Source organism: Leptonotus elevatus, chromosome 13, assembly GCF_054856555.1.
Source record: "Leptonotus elevatus isolate MCC_2025b chromosome 13, RoL_Lele_1.0, whole genome shotgun sequence".
Classification (NCBI taxonomy): domain Eukaryota; kingdom Metazoa; phylum Chordata; class Actinopteri; order Syngnathiformes; family Syngnathidae; genus Leptonotus; species Leptonotus elevatus.
Genome location: NC_141251.1, coordinates 4,987,471 through 5,010,191, shown reverse-complemented (window position 1 = coordinate 5,010,191; position 22,721 = coordinate 4,987,471). Strand labels below are relative to the sequence as shown.

General features: G+C 39.5%; 1 protein-coding gene across 3 annotated transcripts in view; it reads right to left on the bottom strand.

The window, feature by feature from the left end:
- Window positions 1–22,721, bottom strand: part of LOC147163558 (VPS10 domain-containing receptor SorCS1-like) — a 120,930-nt gene that overhangs the window by 54,222 nt on the left and 43,987 nt on the right. Inside the window, exon 1 of one of the 3 annotated variants that reach the window (XR_015096833.1) lies at window positions 14,181–14,915. The exons of 1 other annotated variant lie outside the window; for it this stretch is intronic. Coding sequence is in view for 1 of the 2 variants with exons in the window: in XM_086092532.1 (XP_085948658.1) it covers window positions 14,181–14,759 (579 nt within the window). In the remaining variant the exon portion in view is untranslated. Of the gene's footprint in view, window positions 1–14,180; window positions 14,916–22,721 lie in introns of those variants that run through there. One more of the 3 variants, XM_086092532.1, reaches the window with a different exon arrangement.

Genomic DNA, 22,721 nt, shown 5'->3' with positions numbered 1-22,721 from the left:
GCTGGAGAGATGACTCGCGCCAAATGAAGGCGTTGCACGGGGAGAAGAATGAGCGACGTTTTGGTTTATCAATAAAGCATACGGTGTGGGTGTTTTGTTGGCGGTATTCGCCTCTATTAGTCAAGTATGAACACCTGTGAGTGACAAATGAAAGCAGGGATGGTTAAACGCATTAAAATTCATTACAACTCCCAGTAAGCCGCTGATCCGCTCTTATCAGCCATTGGAATGAAGTTGGCTCATCAATAAAAGTGTCATCGCGTTTGGCAAGTGAAATTAAACAGATGGATGATTCCATGAAAGCAATCAGAGCGGGCATTGATGATGGGAATATTAATAAATAAGACAAATAGTTATCGGGGCCATGCGTGTCGGGGTGTACGCGGTGCAGGGTTGCTTACACTCTGAACTCGGCAAGCCGTCCACGGCCAAGGTGCGAAAGAAACGCGAGCTGCAGAAATGTTCGTTTTCAAATGAATTTGCATCCGGATGCTGAACAACATTCGATGTTCATGACAGCAAGCTCGGAACCAAGGTGATGCTAGTTCATGAAAACTAATGAAAAATTAACTCAAAGTAAACAAAACAAAACAAAAATTGCACACCAAAAAATCGTTAACAAAATAAAATGGTTTTTTTTTCAAATAATATAAATAAACTATAATTAACTCAAATTAACTATAATTATAGTGAAAACGTTCATTTTCGTTTTTGTCAATTAATATCATACATGTGTTTATTTCGATATTACTGTACATCTAGAACAATGCAATACTTAGTGAGCTTTTTTTCCATCTTGCACTCTGCAAACTAAAATACTAAAACTAATCAAAACTAAACTAAAATGAGTTATTTAAAATAAATACATAAACAAAATTCAACAAACTTGCTCTAAGAACCGATTAAAATGGCTAACTGAATTTCAAAACCAAAAGTCCAAAAATAAATAAAAACAACACCTACTATATTGAAAAATCCAAAACTATTATAATACCAATAGTAGCCAATTTATATTTATTCATAGTTCATTTGTCTTTATTTTTGTGTAATCCTAACCTATAGCACCAAAACAATTACCGGTATTTACAATAAATGTGTTCGTTTTTTGTTTTTTTTTGGGAGAGGGAGTGTATATCAACATGGATTATTTTATAATGCTAGCTATTCTTCCAAGCTAACTACTCACTTCACAACAAGTAGCAGTTTGGCAAATAATGAACAATTCTTTAAAACGAGGCTTAGCCGTGTTTAATGTCACTCCCAGCTGAAGTTTACTGTCTAACTAAACATAAAGGAGGAGAATTACACATCGTGTATTTAAAACAACCGAATTGCCTAAAATTGCCTTAATCATCGTCTCCTAGCTTAATGCTGACATATAATGGAAAACCTTGACGTGCTAATGTTAGCATTAACAGTTGCTGTTTTCGAAACCCTTTAAGTAATGGCTTTTTCAAACATAACAACATCTTACTGAGTTTCTTAGAGATGTCGTAGTAGAAGAAGTTTTATACTGGGCCGTTTTTATACTGCCTCCCAGTGGCCAAGGTGGGAACACAAGAAGGAGCAGCAAAACTGAATTGCAGCATGGAATCATCATGCACTAACTGTTATTTTTTTTTACATTCTATTTCATTATAACTCTTGCTTGCTTATTTCTTATTCATTTTTTTTTATCACGTACAATATTATAGAGTGTGCTTTTTGGGGGTTAGCCGTGCTAAAACAACCATATATAACAAGAAAGCACACTAATGGTGTATGGGGTTCATTGCATAAGATATATTGCGTGTAAAAATATCAATAAAAGTGTCTTACTGTTAATTCTAATTTACAACTTGATTACAAAACCTATTTGCATGTTGGGAGTCACGAGTGAAGCCGCTCCCCCGCACCAGCTTTTTTTATTGCCATATCAATAGTTTATTTTCTACATTGCAACATTGTGAAGTGGCTTCATAATTCATGCTTGCACTGACCTGCTGACAAAAAAAAAGAAAAGAGCACCATGGGAGAGCGGGCCAGATGAAACGAGTGCACTTCCTCCACACAATGCCACATTGAAAATATCACCCTTTCCTAATGATTGATAATGTAGTAGACAAAAGTCTCCCATGTTCCACTCCGGCGTTATTAAAGTGTATGAGGAAGCGTGTTGCTGCACGGGTGTTCATGCACTCTGAGCTAGTTAAAAAAAAAAAATGGTTAAAATTGAAAAAACATATATTTTGGTGTTCAGTGAACTTATAGCAGTCATTTAATGTATAATTCCTAATTTTCCAAAGAAGAAAAGGGTTCTTGGGTTCTCTAGGGTTAAATATTCAACCGTACTTCCATTGTCAGCTACTGCAATATTACGCCCCCTTGAATGTGATCATTTGATTCGAGTTTCATTCTAATGGACAATGTCGTCCCCGCAGTTTCATTGATGTTCACATCCTTTAAAATGGCATTTATTGCATTGTTAACATCCTACAGGCCGATATTGATACTCATTACAGCACAGGATGATGTTATGATGTCCTGTTTTGGCGTTTAAAGTGTTCCGGTAATCACTTTGTTTAATCGCAGCAAAACTTTTAAGTGCCAAAAATTTAATTAAACTAAGCTGGTCTATGTTAACCATGGGTCAATACAGGATTGATCTTATCAAAGTCGGCCCAGGCTTAATCATTGATATTCCAGCATTTCACATTTTGTCAATAGTGTCTGCCATTTTATAGTTGGACTTTGCAAAACTGTCTGTGAGGGTGAAAGGCAGGAGCCGCAAAATTACTGTAGAGCGGTGCTTCTCAAATTTTTTTATACCAAGCACCACCCAAGAAAAAAAAAATCTCTCTCCCGAGTAACACGATAATGACCAACATTAAAATACAGGCGTGGACATGGAATGAATATTAAAAAAAATAAAATAAATAAAAATAAAAATACAGGCGTGGACATATTTATGAAAAACGAGACAGAAGTTGTATTCCTCAATTGTGGCATTACAAGGAAACAGATTTTCCAGGAATAAAGTCCACATTTGACTTAAAAAACATCCAATTTCACAAAAATACAGTCATAATATTATTAGAAAAAAAAGGATGTGAAAAAAGTTGTGATCGTGGGAAAAACTACACTGAACAACGTTCAACTATTATAAGTAAAAACTTAAGAATTTCACAAAGAATCATTTCATTGAATGGTTCCATTTAAATGTATTCAAGTAAACGTAAAAGGTAAATACAAATTTACTTTTCATTTTTTTGTGAAACAATCATGTGCAAACATTGAGCTTATCGAGACACGATATAAATAATTTTATACTGTAATATTAGGGATGTTGGATACCACTTTTTTTCAGACCGATACCGATACTGATACTCAACTCTTGAGTAGTCACCAATACCACTAGGACATAAATTCCCTCCCAAAAAATGACAGATCATTTTAAAGAAAGACCTATATATCCCAATTGAGTATTTTTCCTTAAATTTGCATGAAATTAATAGCAATGTCCTGGTCCTCTCATTTCTAACTTGTAGTTCCTGATTGCCAAACGGCCACCAGAGGACGGCCAATACTGGTATCGGCCACTGTTGTGAGTACCGATACCTTAAAAAAAGGCTGGTATTGACACTGATACAATCTTGGTATTGGTACTCGCCCATCCCTAGTAAATATACATACTTTTTTTTTTTTACTCATTCACTCGCAGCCATTTTCACTGAAGCAACTCCCTTCGCTCCCGGCTGTTTTACTGGATTTTGAGTGATTTTGCAATGGCCACAAAATATTGTGCTCTATTGCTATAAAAACAACCTACCAAAAGAAAGATATTTTTTTATTTATATCCATTTCCGTTTTGGCAGCAATTAGCATGAGCATATAGCTAAGTTTCATCAATATTCACAAATCTGTTAAAAACACTAGGGAAAAGAGCTCTTTTGCAACATGGCCCTGGTTGATCTCTTACACTCTGCTGCCATCTGTTGGCCATTTTTCGCAATAACTAACATTGCTTTAAGCAACCTCTTCAGAGGCTGCATCAAAGCCTTCTGTATGCACAAGCATAAAAAAAATAATAAAAAACATAAATACGTTTTTGGGACCATGGCAATATTTAAAATAGAACGTTTTTATACGTGTTTGGGATCAAACGAGTTAATAAATTGCATTTTAATACATTGCGACATTGATTTTGAATGTGATTAATTATTTAGCCCGACTCTATAGGGTTTACATTTGGAAAGTAACTTTGGCCAGTCTCGAACCTTTCATTTATTTCGCAGACGAACACTTGTTCTGGCAATGCGTTTCGGGTTATCTTGCTGCCGGGCAGTTGCATCATTCTTTAAATTGGCAAGCAAAATGTTTCTCTAGACTTCTGGCTTCTTTTTATTTGGTGTCAAACCCACGTTTTTTTGTTTTTTCTTTCAGTCTACAGCAAAAGTAAATGAATTGGCCTCACTGTTCCGATACTTGCGAGGGGAGTGCATCACAAGCCGCACACAGTGGGTTGCACACACAAACAAGATAATAAGCAGCAATACGAGAAGTCCACGCTACTACAGCTGCTTGTGACTGATAGCCTGGCTTCGGTAGGCGAAAGAAGTGAGGGCAGCCTCCCCCCCCCCCCCCCCCCGAACGCAAACATGCTTGAGAAGTCATCCGAAACCGTTTGCTTCTCGCCTCTAAATGAGGACCTCGGCGGCTTGATGAAGCAACCTGCTGAGTGTGGAGACTTTATCCTGCTCCGGGGAGGCTTGATCAGTTCAGGCCAGATGAGACAGCCCAACTGTAGCGCGCTGCCCACTGCGCATACTAAAAACATGTTTGCAAAGTCAGCTGGATGGAAATTACCGTATGCAAAATGGGTTGCATCTGGATCTCGGAGAGAGAGCGGATTTTGTTAAGGAAGATGATGGATTTCATTACCGCAGCATGAAGGAAAACGACCACAACACTAACTTTCTCAGTAACCTGACTGGGTCCACGTATAGCGCAGATGAAAAACCTCATTTCCGCTGGAGTTTCCATGGTAACAACCAAAATGCACACTCAAATGACTAAATTACAAGTCAGCGTACCATCAAATGGTTCTAATGGTTTTCGATATATAGTTGCTTTTATGACTGTAATTAGACTGTCAACATGTTCCGAATGGCAAAAAGCTACACAATGTTTTTAGATCAGTGGTGTCCAAACTAAGGCCCGGGGGGGCATTTTTGGCCCACCAGCCATTTCTAGTGGCCCTCAGCATATATATATATATATATATATATAAAGAGAGAGAGAGAGAGAGAGAGAGAGAGAGATTGGAGGGGGGGTTGTGACACCCACATTCACCATGGATGCGACTACTATTTTCAAATCTGGCTTATAGAGATTTTCTAGCTATGCAAAAAAATAATAATTCTAATTTTAAAAAAATAGGAGCAACATTTCTCTACAATGCATCCTCAATTAAGATATTTCTGTTACAGAAGCAAAAATATTCTCCTCCACTTTCTGCTGTCTGTGTCAAGGTCTGCTTCGTGAACATTTCACATTAGCGATTAACGAAGATACTCGAGTTGCTTTAAAAATTGCCACCTTATTAACGATTACGCTTGCTTTGGTTCATCCATCTACTGTTGCCAGCTATATATATTGAAAACCAAACAATTGCCCTTCCACTAGATAGCAGAAGGTACAAATTACGTGTATTTATGTGTCGATTAATTGGCCATCCAATTAGCTTAAACTAACTTAAAGATCAGCAGACTTATTTATTTTAAACATAAAACAAAGATGATATTAAAACATTCACCGCCCCAAAGAAATCTGGGAAAAAAAATCTGCAGTTTTATGCCAATTTTTCTCATTATTGTAATGTAATGTAAAATATTTTAAAACAGTCACATTTTCTGAGTGTAATTCATACCTTTATTGTTGTAGGCATTACGGGACCAAAAAAGAAATTATTTTAACCATAATATATTTTTCCAATTATTGGGCCCGTTAGTCGTCAATCTGATTTTTTTCCTTCCAAATATCGCAATCTGCCTTAAAAATAATCCACATTGGTTGGCCTTAAATATATTACTGCAGTTTACCAAGTCAGTTTTTAAACTCTTCTTCATGCGTGTCTCTGTCTGTATATACCGCCACCCGGTGGCCAAGGCAAGCACGCACAATGTCCACTGAATTGTGGCAAATAAAATATTGTCTGTTTTTATAAAGTACAATATTATAGAGTGCTATTTGTGTTATTTAAAAACACATTACAAACAATTAAGGGGGTTGGAGGCTGAACGGATGAATATCATTTCCATTCATTTCAATGGGGAAATGTTTACAATTACATTTAAAGCTTAAGGCACCCCCCCCCCCCCCCCTTGTGCGTGCCTTAGCTCATTGATATCATACCATATCATTCAAATCAGTCAGGTAACAAAAACATGAGTTTAGTTCAGCGACATCAGATCGTAGCACTGCAGCGCAAAGTTGATACCTCATTACGCAACTAGCCAAATCATCCTAACCTGATTTTATGGAATTTTCCTGCACAGCCTTGGGCACAGAAGCAGGATACCCCTTGAGGGGAACACAGCTTGCCAATAAACAACGCGCACTGCAGGATGGCGAGGCGCTGGGGAACCTCGCCGCAGGAAGGCGCGCTGGCTTTGCGGAGCCGAACTGGGCCGACCGCTGCTTTCCGAAACGGCCCTTTTATTTCATACAACGCAGGTGCTGGACAAGAAAAGCGCATCTTTTATCCTCCCCGTTGTCTTTTTTGCCGCAGCCGTCGAGTCGGATTACCTGCCTTTGTCAAGTCAATGAATGCACTTGCTCTTTTTGGTGTCTTTGATGCTAAACCCTGCCGTAACCCACTGCGGCCTGTCCATCACAAAGACACCCGCGGGGCCGTCGGCAGCCGCGCGCTAGCTACATGTGCCTGCGCTTCCCGCTCGTCTGAGGGATCCGCTCACAGTGGGGAAAGCGGGAAGCATGAAATAGTAAGAAGCTGATTAAGAATTAAACTGGAGGAACCTATGGATCATCTCCCCCTAAAGGCACTTGGAGATAAACGGGCTTTGCCTGGTTATGTCGCAAGCGCTGTTTTTAGCATGCTGGGGTGTTACAATTAATTGGCTAACGAGAGGGGGGGAAAAATGGCTATGCTTTTTCTTACAAGCACATTTCTGTCCAGTGCATGCGAAAATTCCTGGCATACTGCTAAGACATTTTTTATTAGCCTCTTGCACTTTATTGTGCTTTAAATCTACGTCACAGTGCATATGTTTAGCACTAATCATATTGCGCACGTAGTATTTTTCTTTGTCTGAGGCACAGAGCCGCCTGTATAACATTGTCACTGTATCTATAAAGCTTTATGCGCATTGCCGTCTCAGGCGGAAGCTGCAACGGGAGCAGAAATAACTTAAGGCGCAGAGAGAGGCTTGATTCATTTCGAGACTTGCCTTGTCTGTTTTACATACCGTACATTGCCCCGGAATTTGTTTGCCTAAAATTCAATCTGGTTTTGCACCTCATTTACATATTATTATTATTATTATTATGGCTGTAGCTATGCCACTAACAAAAAAAAATGGCGGCCAACTCTTTTGCAACGCAGAGAAAAAAACTAAAGTCGAGTGGATCGTTGCTGTAGGATGAGGAAGGAGTTGGCAATTATGGTTGGAAGTAGCCAGTTTGAGGTCAGTTCAGCCATTTTAAGTGGTCATGCTTCAACTCCTTCTCAGGGGGGGGGGTTTATCCAGTCGTGACCAATTCTGAACCAGGTATACTAGACTGATAAAGAAAAACCTACATTAGGAAACCTTGTGAGTAGAATTTTCTAGGCATCTGCACTTAAGTATTTATTTTCTGGAGATGTTTTACTTTTACTTCATTTGAATACAAACATCTGTACTTCTACTTGTTTTGTCCAAATAAGTGTTTTTATTGTATTTTATTGATTTCTACTTTATTCAATCTCCGCAATGTAACGTAAAATGTAAATCGAGAGATCTGAAGTGCGATTGGGAACTTGATTGATTGATTGAGTGAGTGAGATTACAGAGACGGGAGAGACATGGACGGAAGTAAACCGTGGCGCTTTTTTGAACAATGACACAACAGATTCTGAATGATTCGAGGCAAATGTGGTTGTGTCTTGTGCTAAACTTGAAATCAACAGCTCCTGGCGCTCAGAAATGACTCTCTAATTGGAAAAAAACACATAAGGTGTATTTCTTCAGTTCTGATCAATGGCTAATTTCGCAATTTTTGTCAGCTAACAATGTTAGCATAGCTAGTGTAGCATGTTGTTTTGATAGCAAATTCTTGGTTTAAAATAACTCTTGCCAAGTTGTCAAACGAGTTATTTAACTGGCAGTAAAAAATTAATTTTTAATGTCGCCTACTTTCCAAATCTGTATTTGTTTTTACTTTCAGTCCCTGTAAAGTGAAAATGAAGATCTTAGAAATTGTGTCTTCAACGGCGTGATAAGAGGCGCTAGCAACGAGCTAGCTCATGAACTAACAATCTTCTCATGGGAGGCGGTCTTGTCTGTGTTGTTCCCTCTTGTGTGGGAGTTGTTTTTTTTTAACGACACCTAACTGTTGTTTAACTTGTGGCCTCGGGCATTTTCGGGGCGCAGCTAGCTAGCTAGCTAACTTCACGGTATACTGGTATAGAACAAATTTAGCATCATCCCTAAGTGGAAGTCTGCTTGCAGTTCCTTCTAAACATACTTTTCTGAACACATGGTCTCCAGCGAGTTGTAGCGGCTGTGTTCCTTCCCACGACAGCGCAAACGCGCCTTTCAAAATAAAATAAAAAGCCAAAAGAAAGAAAACGTAGGCTGTACTTTGCGCTAAACTTGCTATGGCCATAAAAAATTTATATTATATTTTATATATATATTGCCACAATTCAGTATCGCATAGTTCTGCCCTTTTATGTTTCAACCTATAATGTATGAAGACGTTTCGGAATTCTCTTTTAAACTAGCGAAAGGCTAATCAGAAACCCGCAATGCTTTACTGCAAACGTGCTGCAGAATGGCCTTCCTCCACTTGCGAAGTGTCACTCTCCTCCATGCCAGCCCTCATTACCGTCTAAGTTGGCTTCCCGAGATGATGTAAGACTAAAGTTCACGCGCTGCCATATATCACCCCAGCCAGCTGATTGGTTTTCGACATCCTCTCAAGCATGTTCCTGAGGAGTCAAATGTCCGCTACGTGCCGAGGGTTCAGCATTGAGGTAAACTGCCGCATGACATTTGCATCCGCTGTGAAACTCCCCCTTCCGCCTGCCATCTAAGTGATCGTTCATCCTCGTTTGGACAGTAGCTGTTAACTTTGTTGCTGAGCCATGTGAATCGATCGCTTAACATTTGGCCTTTGACTGATTTAAAGTCAAGATATGATGTGTTTTGGAGGTCTTGAGGTGTTCAGTCCGTATGAGATGCGTTGAGCTCATAAAAGTTTGAGTCCAAAAAGGCTGACTTTGCGTTGATATATTGATAATAAAAAATGTTTTTATTTAAATGTACGTACTTACCAGACAATGAGCTACTCTAAATGAAACGTTTTACAAGTGCAAAATGTAAATGAAAAAAATCAATGCAGATTGTGAACTGCCAGTGTGGAGTAAACATTTTTGATTGGCATTTTTGAACATATTTAAATATGTTCGCAACGCATTTATGTTCAAACCTACTCGTGATTGCGTTCGAACGTCTCGGCTAAATGCTCCAAAACGTAGTATATTTTCCCATAATGCCACAGGGTATTCTTTGTGCATGCGCAAGCCCCGCGCAACTACTGTATATTCAAATGAGCAAGGCAACAGACACGCCCCCTCCCCAACTCTTAAAGCAACAGTGTAACATTTTGCGCTCTTGCCATCTTGAACTCATGTTTCACTCAAATTGCAGACTCGGGCAAAAATTGTAGTTAAAGCTGCAATATGGAACTTTTTTCCCCAAATAAGTTCCAGCCAGTCAAATATATTGCTATATATTGCTTTATCCGTACCAACACACTTTGCTAACAATGTAAATACAAGCATTAAATGTAAATCAAATACACGACATATTGTGGTGTATTTGTACATTCATGCACCTTTAAGAGGCGTGGCCTGGTGGGGTGGCGTGTGAGGGTCTGGGTGTGAGCCGTGGCTTCTGCATGAGTGTGTTCTGATGGTATTTATGTTTTACTACGCTTTTCTCCTGGTGTTCACTAAATGTCTTTAAGTGCATCGGCGACTGTGGCTCTCCTTTCCCACATAAGAGTAAGTATAGCGCAGAGCACTGTATGTGCGATAAACGTGAAAAGTGAGTGATGATGATATTGAATTTTTTTACATTCACACGAGAGAATCGTGAGTCTTAACGCATTGTAAAAATCCTCCTAACGAAAGGTGCTAAAAAGCAAAAAGTATGCATTATTTTGGGCAAATTTGCAGCTGATTATCATACCAAACTTTCCTGGTGGGAATTGGCCTGAAAAGCATTAAAATGCAGCGAGTTGGCACTCAAAAGAAAAGATTAGGCTCCTCAGACTTGTTAGTGTTACACTCCGTGATGCTCCATCCATCACATAACAAGAAGTCAAGCAGTGATGAGAAGGAAGCCGGCGAGATTGGTTAAAAACAGACGCATTTTAAATTCAGCTCAGTAATTGAGGAGCAGAACTGGTCCTGAATGTTTAAAGCTAGGAGATGAAGGCAGCTTATTAAAATCTGGCCAAAGGTTCCTCCAGGGGTGCTCGGGACAGGCAAAGAGATTTTTTCTTCTTTTTTTTTACCCCCAAGATAAGGAAGCCAAAAGATGGATAAACCCATCAAACTATGCCGACATGAAAGTTTTAAAGAAGCCACAAGCTTTTGAGATCAGCTCAATATTGAGATAGATGAGAATCGCCCTTTTGGCAAGAAGAGCAATGAAACGCGCTGCTGCTGGTAAATCATTTAAGCTTACGGCTGTGCCAGAACACCCCCCCCCCCCCCCCCCCCCAACCCCCACCCTCAACTTACATTTCACTTGCGAATAAAGAAAACACTCAAAGTCGTCTTCTCTGTGTTCCGCGGGCTCGCTTGTGAAACCTTGAAGCATGTTGTTTGATTAGTGCAGCGACTTTGAACACATCGGGCGCAACTAAATGGAAACATCGGACGTGATGCTCCGACTGAGCAACCAGAAAGATGTGCACACGCAACGCTACCTTGAAATGATGAGGAAAATTAAAAATCAAGAGCGATGATCCCTTCGGCGAGGTGAAAAATTGCACTTGCGCACGCAAATAGCATTTTAATACACAGGCGACAAAGCTCGCACCGCTGCAATCCCCGGATACTGCGCACGCTAATGAGATCCAATACAAAAGTTGTATTCAAACATTTGGTCTTGAGAGACAATTGGATAACATCACTTTAAGGAAATGAAAAGAAGACTCTCACTCGCGCGGTAATCTGGTTAACAGATAATGCGTGTTTGCTGTATACTGTTTATTTTAATACTAACATAACATGAAATTCCTTTTAGGGAGCTGGCGGAAATTAGCATTGATTCGAGGCCAAAATAAAACCTTCAATGGCTACTTTAACGCACGTCAAACAATCCTACAGCAAACACCAGAATTGCAACGAAAGCATCAAATTTCATCAAACGACACGCAATGTGTCCCCTCGCGCAAAAACGGGCCCCCGTGAAGCATGGGGCTCCGCGCACAGTGCTTGTACTGCGTTTAGAAAGGGGCGGTTCTGTCTCACCATCTACATCAAATAACCACCCCCAAAGATGTATATTATAAATGCCGTCACCTTTCTGTAGCCATAAAAAGCAGGATGGAAGAGGATTTGACATTCAATAATCTTCCACAATAACTAAATTGAGCTGAAATACTTGCGGTCTTCACTCTACTTTCAAATTGACTGTGTCAGACAAAATAGTGTGTCGCCATCTAGCGTTAGACAGTCGAATTACACCCAAAATAAACGACTGGCGGAACAAAATACATTCAATTTGATCCGCGAAATAGCAGGACCGGAAACCTGGAACACACGATGGAGGGAGGATTACTGTCTTGTTAAAAGTTATCTGCCGCATATTCGTGATTGGCCATAATAAAAGCAATACTTCCTTGACACCACCTTGTGGAATGTTAGTGGCAAGGAACAATGATGAACTAAATTGAGGTGGTACATGGAGTATTAACACCCCCACCCCCCATATAAAGGCATTTATAAACCTTTTGGAGGGAGGGGCATCAATTGCTCAGGGATTTTTGCTATTCACATTAGTACTGTACTGTACATTAAAAACATTAAAATAATACTTAAAATCTGCCACAAACAGTAGCTGGGTTTCATCGTATGAATTTTAAGCATCACAAAAAATAAATAAATCAGGTAACTCTAAATGTGTTGCTTTTTATACTAAAAGTTCAATGCTTAGCTGCTGCTAGAGAAGTTAGCATTGGTCGCTAAGGGGAAAAACACTGTCAAATGTAATTAGATAAGTGATTCTCTCGTGCAGAGGTCATGCGAAGGGCTGCCAGTTACATACACGCTTCTGAAATAAGAAATTGGCTTTATATGATCAAGTCCCAAAAATGAAGAAAAAGATAAATGTCATATGCAACACTATATCTCTTTCTAAAAATCTCTTTGTGTGTAAATTCTCAAATGATCACTTCTTCAACATTCCTAGAAAATAATGTCCCGCCATCTTACAGTGGCGTTAACTGTTTTTTTTTTTTAACCCCTTACAGTACAGTCTTAAAGACAGCTTTATTTACATAGAGCATTTCATACCCATGATAACTTAAAAAAACAACATTATAGTGCAGCATAACAGCTAAATGCTGCCTCACCATGTTTGCTTTGAACTCCTGGGCTCCACTAATTGCCCCGAATACATTTCAATTGTATAGTATTTAACTATGAAGTACAATGCATGTTGGTCATTGCGGTGGTATTTGGTGTATAAAAAATAATAACAAAAAGAAGTTTGAAATCCACTCATCTGGATGATTGCCACTTGTCCGGGATACGACATTGCCCTTCCGACTCAATTCTGCTTTTAAACCGCCCTGGTCTGTTTCCGAAATAGCGAGGCCATGTCAGTCGTAAGCGAGCAAGATGCCTTAAAACAAATTCATGCATATTTGAAGAGGCCTCGATAACCTCGTGCCCTTTTCACCGGTCGACACGAAAACTCTATTAAGGGCGTTACCGGGACCTGCTGCCCTGATTCTGCTGCTTGGTTTCCTTACGAAAGACAGAAAAAAGAAGAAAAAAGAAGAAAAAGCAGCAGCATATTTCCGCTGAGCCTGAACGTCACACACACACAGCTCTTTATCCATAAAATTGATTTGAACTGAGCCCCTCTGCTGGTGCGGAAATCTCCAGGAGGCTTTCCGCGGCAGCTTTTTGTGCCATCAACATCACTGGAGCGCTTCGCTCGCTCTCAAGTGGCCTGTTGAATTATTAAAAGCACATAATCACACAGACTGAATGGAACTCACCGAGTTATCGAAGGGCACTTCATCGAGGAGAATTAACACTCGGCCGGCCACAACATTAGGTACACCCGCAATCAAGAACTCTCAGTTTTGATGGACATTGTCAAGAGAGAGGTATTCATTTTATGTTGGTTTTTGTGGTTGTAGTTTGCGCAGAAGAGACATTTTGATTGTGTTTGGTGTACTGCAACCACCATAAGAAACTTTTTTTTTTCTTTAATCTGATAAAAACAAAGCACTTGTCTTGTAACGGTTATTTTGTAAGTACTTGAAGTAAATATGTTACAGTGACTCCCAACCAATGCACCTGCAAGGAGAGTTCATCAGGTGTGGCGCGGGAAACGGTTCCAAAAATGATACACTTACTGCAAATAATACTATTTATCTATCTGTATGCCAGTGACATATAACAACAGAGAGAAAAATGAAATTCTCAAATTGTTTTCAACTGGCTCACTAAAGGTTGGTAAACACTGTAGACAAAGACAATCCAAAAAGGTAGAAAACATAAACGTGCTGACGTTTTAAACATAACCCAGTAACATCCGAACGCTTAATTCATCCTATAACACAACTATGCGTGCTTCTTTTTCATTTAAAAGTATCAAGATAACAAAAAAAGTGATCGCGCGCACACTGCGTCAAAAACACGTCCGTGCGTAAATTTCGGAGACACTCACGCTGCTGTTCTGGCCGGACCAGTGCACCATCGCCTGGTTGTGCGCGGTGTCCCCCGCCAGGGCGAAGGTGGAGCTGGCCAGCTGGACCTCCACCGGGTCGGGGTACGAAGCTTGGTGCGCGTCCTCCTCGCCTCCCAGATCGGCCCAAGTCTCTGCGCCCCTCGCGCTTCTCCTCCTGCGCTTCTCATCCACGTCATCTCCATTTTCCTCGCTGTCGTTCTGGTCGTCAGGGAGGGAAAGTTTTGCCTGATAGTCCGACGCGTCTTCTTGGGGACAACATGCGTCGTCTCGCCGCGCGGGCGCCGCCTCCACTTTTGCAGAACTTTCTGCGATGGCAGCGGCGACTTCGGAGCTGGCTTCGCCTGCGGTATATCCGCCAAAGTGCCCGTCCGGAAGCTCTCCAAAATGCGCCAAATCCTGCGCGAGGGGCTCCCTGGGGGGCGCGCTGATGTGCGCCGAATGACCCGGGGGGCTGCACCTTACGTCCGGCAGGCAAGTTGAGGAGGAGGAGGAGGAGAAGACGCGCTTCCACTCGGAGGAGAAAAACAGCAAAAGGCAAAAAGCGTAGCGCGGCTCCATGCTGGAACGGGGTTAGAAAGGCTTCATTTTTGAGGGGGTGGGCGACAGTGGTGCGTTTGCGTGTCATCCACCTGGTGGAGTGGAGCCGGTGAATGTGCGGAGGGGCGGTGCGGGCGGCTAGTGTTCCCCTCCTGACGAGAGAGAGAGGAGGAGCTCGAGGCTGGAGCCTGCATCAGCCTGGGTGATTTATTTCGATTTATTTTATTATTTTTTTTAAACAGAGGTTGCAAGAGTACTCCACGCTGTACTTTAGTAGAAGTACAGATACTTGTGTCACAAATAAAGTAGAAGTACTAACTCAACTTATTTACTTGAATTAAAAAAAAAAAAAACAGACTGAAATATACCATATGTGGTGATTTTCAGCTTGTCCATTAGTAAAAAAAACAACAAATATAATTACCTATAATATGCTACACCAGTGCCTTGAGATACGAATTTAATTTGTTGCAAGACCATGCCTGTGACTCAAAACACCGGAATATCAAAAATTATCTTTTGCCATTGAAATGAATGGAAATGCATCCGTTCTAGCTGCCACGTGAAACAACAACAACAACAACAAAGAGAATGTTTGAAGGAAAACTTCATTAATTCCATCCATCATCCATATATTGCAATAATATAATCAAACAGAATGTAAAGAATTAAACAGCTTGTGCATCACGCTGATTCATTATGACTCCTGGTGTGTGCAAATTGGCCACCGGGGGGCAGTATAATAACATTGTGAAGTAACAAACAAAGAGGACTTCCATAACTGCTGTAAGTGACTGCAGGGAGATTAGTTGTTCTTTGCAAAAGATAAAGAATATATGACTGTGAATATTGTTATATTGTCTTCCTAAATTTGCTGATGCACTGTGTTAAAATATCTGTTGCTGAGTGGGTTATAATGGTACGGCTATCATATCTATTTGTTAGCCTGTCTATGACGTTTTACATTGTGTTAGCATTGAGCTAGCGGAAACCGAAATAGAGTCATAATTTGTACTTCGTTATTTCCCACAACTGGTTTAAAAAGTGTTTCATCAAGTTTTCTAGAATCATCGGAAAGGGTCTATTGGGGATCAACGGGGTCCCAGCATGACATAATGTGTGACATCATCATCATCACACAAAGTAATTAAAGACCTTTAATCAATCAATCCTCCCTTGAGACGTTTGAGGAAATATCACTGAGCCTCCCTCAGGTGTCATCTTTATGGAAGACGCTCTGAGGTTCTTTTCCATTAGCGCGGGTCTTAAGTAATCAATTAACCGTCGATGATGCCAGCCTGGTAATGACTTGAGGCCATGGTCACAAAAACAACCGGTATTTTTAGACACTTACAGCACAGAGAAAAATACCTGACAGTAATTCTGATGTACAGTAATCCTCTGCATACTTGCAGTTCTCCACTGACAAAGTCAACTATTCTCAGTTTTTCTTATCCCACAGCTATTCACTGAGAAATTCAGCTAGAAGCGTTTTTTCTGTGTGCGCTATTCCCGAAATGTTGATAGATGACACAAGATGATGTCAAAGTCTTGTTTAAATAGGAAAGTAATAAAGTACATCATGTCAGGGAAATATGCTGAAGCGTACAGCTTGATTGAAAGTTGGGGGAGGAGCTAAGTTGGTTGTTATGGAAGTTACGGTTTCAAAATAAAATTACAGCATGTGCAAAGTCTTTTCTTCTTCTTTTTTTTTGATTCACTGTTGTAAATTGAGTTTGAAATCACAAACAGTTTTGAGGAATATTGTGAGCCAGGGAATATTAAAGCTGCATCCAGTGATGTTTTTCTTCTCAGTATGATGCAAGTTAATAAAAGAGGGAAACTATTTTCTGTGCAATCTTTTTTCATCATGCCAAAATGAGGATTGTATATTAAATAAAAGTTAAAATTCATTTGTACTTTAAATTTACTGTACTTAATTAGCCTATGTCTCACACTGTATTTGTCTCCTTTTAAGGGAAAATAAAGTTTAAAAAAAAATCTTTACAATACAATACAATCATCTCAAGGGCGGCCATTTTGCCTTGTACCTCCCTTTGTTGTTGACTGAAAATGACATCCCAGTCAGGGTTGGCAAATCCAGGTCCAGAAAGAAACCCTGCCACAGTTTGGCTTAGCTATTGATATTAGCTAGCTAGCTAGCTAGCTCTCTAGCAGGAAAACGAGCACAATGGGAGCTAGCTAGCTAGCTAGCGCCTGGGGCCGAAGTTAAACTGTGGCAGGGTTTTTACTTTCTGGATCTGGATTTGCCACCTCTGATCACAGTGCCTATGGGCTCAAAATGGCTGCCCCCTGAAATGGATAAAACAGGTGGACTTTTCTGCTTAATTCTTATTCAACACATTCAAAATTAATCAGAATACCATTTTTAGTCTCGTAGGGGCACAAAGCACATATTATTGTGAAGTGTTTTGACTTAACTTGCCCTTTAAGTAAAGTAAGCGAAACCATACTTCAACTTGGGTCACTAGGCTACATCTTTTTTTCATAAATTTTAAGTACTTCCACTTCAGCACTGAATGTGAGTACTTTATTTTTTTTATCATTTTGATTTCAGGTTCAAGTGTGATATTTAGGAGTAAGTCCATCAAGTTCTGCCTTTTCTGGAAATGTTTTTCTTCAGTTTTCTGATTGGAAAAAAATAGCTACAGTGTTAAACACTTTAGGCGAGTCCTTCTCATCTGCTGTCACAAATACAAACAGACTTTGAAAATACACGTACAGTATGTTAGGTTTTATACCACCTATGACTCGTGCAAGCCAAAGACTGAGCTGCACTCTATTTTGCACAGAAAAAAAAAATCAACTTTTGTTTTATTTTCTTTTTTTTACTAGCTGTCCGCAACCTTCCCAAAACGGGTCCCGACCCACCAGTTGAGAATCACTGCTTTCGGTTATAGTGTCATTGTGTTGCTTTGGAGTGCATAACGGAGTCTGCGAATGGATTGGGTCACATTTTATGTGTTGTTACTTTTGCATTTTTCTACACCTCATCCGAAAATCACTGATTGTTTTTTGCGCCCTGCGCTCAGGTATTATTATTATTACCCGGCATAAAATAACGAGAAGTCAGAGGTGAGCCTCATTTATTCGGCGAGCTCGCCGCGGTGTTGCTGTGTAAAACATCCCGGTGTCTGCACCACCAAGGAAGATAATTGAGACGTCATTATAGCCAAACAATATACCCCGCCCGGCCGTGCGCGGTCATATTTCTCTGCTTTGGGCTCGGTTCCAGGCACATAATGGTAAACCATTAGGAGAAGTGTGGCCCGCTTGCATCTCGTGATTAGATTCTATTCCTGGGCAACGTGAAGTCGATAGAGGATGCTGTTGACTGGTGAGCGATGCCGAAGAGACTCCTTATATTGAGTCGTGTTCCTCCCCGTCGCTGATCCCGATTCCGCATTCGGGGTCAACAGCACAGAGATGCCTTTCATTGGCAGCCATTAGCGATGCAGCGAGCAGGAGCTGTCTCAATCTGTTTCAGTTAGCCCGCGCCAGACAAGGGGAAACCAGTCTATAATGCAGATTGATGGCTGACTTGGAATTTCAATCACGGAGAACACTAAGCTAAAAAGCTTGAGTCTTGACTGTAATGCGGCGCTGGGGCGGAGCTGGCCCATTAAAACGGGAGATGATGGCGTGCAGGAAATAATGACTTTTTACGTGTGTGTTTTTACTCTGCGCCGGTCATGATGGCTTTCTGTCTCGCCTGTCGTTGTAACTTAGACATGGATGGTTGTGCACGTGCTGGCCGCGTGTGACCTGTTTTGATGATTCGACTCACTATCTTAACTCAACTACTTGATTTATTCATAGAGCACTTTAACAAACAACCACAGCTGAAACAAAGTGTTATATATAGGTACAAATGAACATTAAACACTACCACTAATAATTAAAAATAATAATAAAAATGATGATAATAATTAGCGTCCAACCGTTTAATTGGCCTATATTAGGTGTTTTAATATTTAAAAAACGGCGGATTTTTGCCTTTTTTTACATTATATTTGACCAATTAAGGCAAATATAATGACATTCAAAAATTCCCCACTCTTCAAAAATCTGCAGATTTTTGTATATTTTTCTCTCTGTTGTAAAAATAAACAAATACTGTGGGACAAAGTACAGCGTGCCAACACATATTCACAGTTTGTCACCTGCTCATTTATCTATCTAATTTTTCCGAGCTGAGTATTAATATTAGCAGTACAACTACTAGTAGCAGTAGTATTTAAATATTTTGTTAAATTAGAATATTTAGTTACATTATATGTACTTTTCAATTTTTGTTCTTTATATCGTTTAAATGTTCATGATTATTTATTCATGACTAGAAATTAAAATATTTTGGTATTTCATTTATAGTTTTGTAACTGTGCTTCTTTTTTCTTCCCAAAATGTGCTTTTGAGCATTAAGATGTTCAATAATCTTCAAATCTTCAAATGCAAAGCACGTTTCCAAATATTAGATTCTGATAGAGCAAAAATATCACAATATTAAAATTACATCTCTAAAATGTCCTCTTTTGAAATATTTAGGGTAAATATTTTTATTTTTCAACAGAATATAGAATATTTGATACATCAAGAGATAAGAACCATGTTACGTTTAAATAAATAAATAAATGTTAACATATTTGTTCTTTAACGTCTTCAGTTTAAATTCTTCTTAGTAAGTCACAGTGTCCCAACACTGTTGTGCTATTTTTAGAACAGACCTGTGGACTACTCATGTTGTCCTTGGGGCTAACCAGTAGAGTAGATGGCGGCACTATTATTTTTTTTTAAATTGTTTTAGGACAATGCACGTTACCAGAGCAAAAAAGGCATCCGTGTTTTCTGCCTCTCTTTCATCTTGCTCACTCCCTCCTCCTCCTCCATGCGCAGCTGCTCACCCCTGCCCTCTCTGCTCATTGAGAAGGAGGAATATTATGCTCTGCTTAGAAGAACAGGTCATTATTAGTGAGAAAATTAGTGGTTATTGAAGCCTTGACTTTGTAAAACCACGGTAAACTGTTTAACAGGTAATCGGCCCATGCTTATTTGCAAATTAACATCTGTATGCATTATCGAGTACTTAATATCTAGAATTTTGATAATAGATATAAATTTGAGAATTCTGCAAGGATAATCTGACAATTTATGTCCCAAATTTTCCTTTAAAAGATTTCCGTGATTTTTTTTCCCTCTTTCTTTCAAAAAAAAGTGATTCTTACTACATCATATCCACAATTTTTAATGAGGCGAAATGGCATAATCCAGCAGGGACAGCCCAAAGGCTTCATGGGTGAAAAGATAACACAAGTAGCATTATTCAGAGTTATGACTGCTACACAGGGAATGCAAGTTTTGTCATTACAACACCAAATGATTAAATACGTAATCAAGCGGGTACAACCTCTTTGGGTGGTGATTTAGCGTTCTGTCTGTCGCGCGGTCGCATTGGGAGGATGAAGAAGCGCAAGCAGACTTTTAGATGCGCGTCGTGTGCATTAAAAATCAAATAGCCACCGCAGGATGTGTTTTTTATTTATTTATTTTTTTTAATGTATTTTATTCCTCTCGCATTTTCTGACTCGCCACCGCAAGGTGACAGATTTCAGGACTGATGCCTGCAGCACATTTGTGTGCACAACATGGCAGCTGTGGAATCATTGTCTCTCTCCAAAGACAAGATTGCTGCTTTGCCGCCTGTCACACACGCTGAATACAAACCGCGTGCTGCTCCCACAGCTCGCCTCTCTGATGGCAAACTTGTGAGCAGACGGTATGGCGGTGGGCGAGAAGGAATGGGGGGGGGGGGGGGGGGGGGTCACAAAACAAAAAAGTATGCAAAGGAACCAAAGGAGAGTTTCATGTATGGAGGTTGCTCTGTATTTGTTGATTAAATAAGATAGGGAAGAAAAGGAAGTCCTAATTACTCCGGTGCGTGTGTGTGCGTGTGTGGTGGTGTGGGGTGCGTGGGTGCGTGGGTGTGTGTGTCGAGTCTTAAAAGGGATCAAAACCACTTTGGACATTTGTCATGCGCTGTGCATCGTCGCCCTTGTGACACGTCTAAAAAAGACTGCTTGCCTTCAGCTCGCAGCTTCCGTACATAACAAAAGCCACATATTGAATGAAGCCATAGTGCATTAGTGATTGCCTCAGCCAGGGAGGATATTTCACCAAAACATTTATTGTATGAAAGAGATGTAATGATGTTTAGAAATGCGTATCTAACTCTTTTTTTTTTTTAAACTAAATTAAATTAACTGTATGTAGATGATGGAGATAACAACAGCCAAATATGTGAGCCTGCTGACAGGGTGGACAATGACAGGGTGGACATTTTTCATTAATGTTACCATTAGAACTGTCAAACGATTACATTTTTTAAATCAGATTAATCACATCTTAGAATTTTGATTAATCACGATTAATCACTTAATTAAAAAGGCTTTTTAATCAATATTTTTTGCCCGCCAAATTTAAAGACCACCTGTTATGTGTCATTTTTTTCGACATTTCATGTTATGAGGACGTCTTTAAAAAATGTATCCACTGCACACATCCATCCACATTTTTTTCTAATCAGTTAATTACTTGCATGATTTAAAAATAATAATAATTCCCCAAAAGTTTGACATGAACAAATATTCTGAATGTCATATGCAAACGTTTATTAAATACTTGACTTTAATGCATGTAGTTATGTTTATTGCTCAAATGTAACCTGTGCTACCTTTAATGTAATCATCAAATGTCAATTTAAGGATCATCTGCAGTCAAAATTAAAAGTGTGATTAATCTGCTTTAATTCATAATTTTTCGTGATTAATTAATTACTTAACGCTTTAAATTTGACAGCACTAGTTACCATTCAACGAGCACGTGGTAACAAGCTGATTGTGTACCGTTAAACAAATATATTATGAATTTATGAGATTTTTCTTTTTTATCAATTGAGATTTCACTATGACAGAGTGGACACTTGACGACAAGACATTCAACTCCACACAATATGAGGAAAGTTCCAAAATATAAGTGTGAATATTTATTCCGTAACGATCCACTGCTTAATTCTCCATTGGAGAAAAAATAAAGTTGGTCGTCTCGTAATGTTACTCAAAACATTTGAAAGGGGGCTACTAAGTTACTCCTTTATGACAGGGTGGACAACATGCAAACTGTTCAATATGATTCTGAAAATAGAATGTGGACATTAAAACATGCCAAAATCATGTACAGTACATGAAATGACCCAAAAATATATACGGTATAAAATTAAAGAAACACATCAGTGTACATGTGTGCCGATGTTTGGCCACTTATAATCTCAGAGTTACTACGTTGTATTGTACATTATTTACACCAAAGGCCCTTTATAGTGACACTGTCCCATGAATAGTGTTTAAATTCTTATTTATACACTTGTACTGCTGTTAAAAATGTCTAAATGTTATCTAAAGGGGACAGTATGCAATTATTACATAATTTAAGGCAGTTCCCGGGTGCTCTCATCAGAATCACCTCTGTTATGAGGGGCGGTCTTGTCTTATACAAATGAGATACTCATGTTTCTCTACTTTGGGGCTATGATTATGACTTTTGTTACCAAGGCAACAAGGTACTACAGCTAGCCCAGAGTTTGAAGACAAACACATGTGCTAATAAAGACAGCAACAAGCATGAATTGCATTTTCATCCGTGAAAGCAGCACTTCATCCCCAAAGTGGCAATCATCAGTTATCTATAAGTGTGGAGCTGGAATGGTGGATGAGTTGTGAGCACATCCGGTTGCAGGTTCGAATCTGGGCCTCAGCCTTCCTGTGTGGAGTTTGTATATACTCCATGGCCTGTACTTTTTTTTTTTTTAATGATTTTAATTTGTATTATTATTTTTTTATATTTTGAATTATTTTTAATGTTTTTATTTAATGTTATGTTTTTCATTTTACCTGTTGTATTTTATTATTT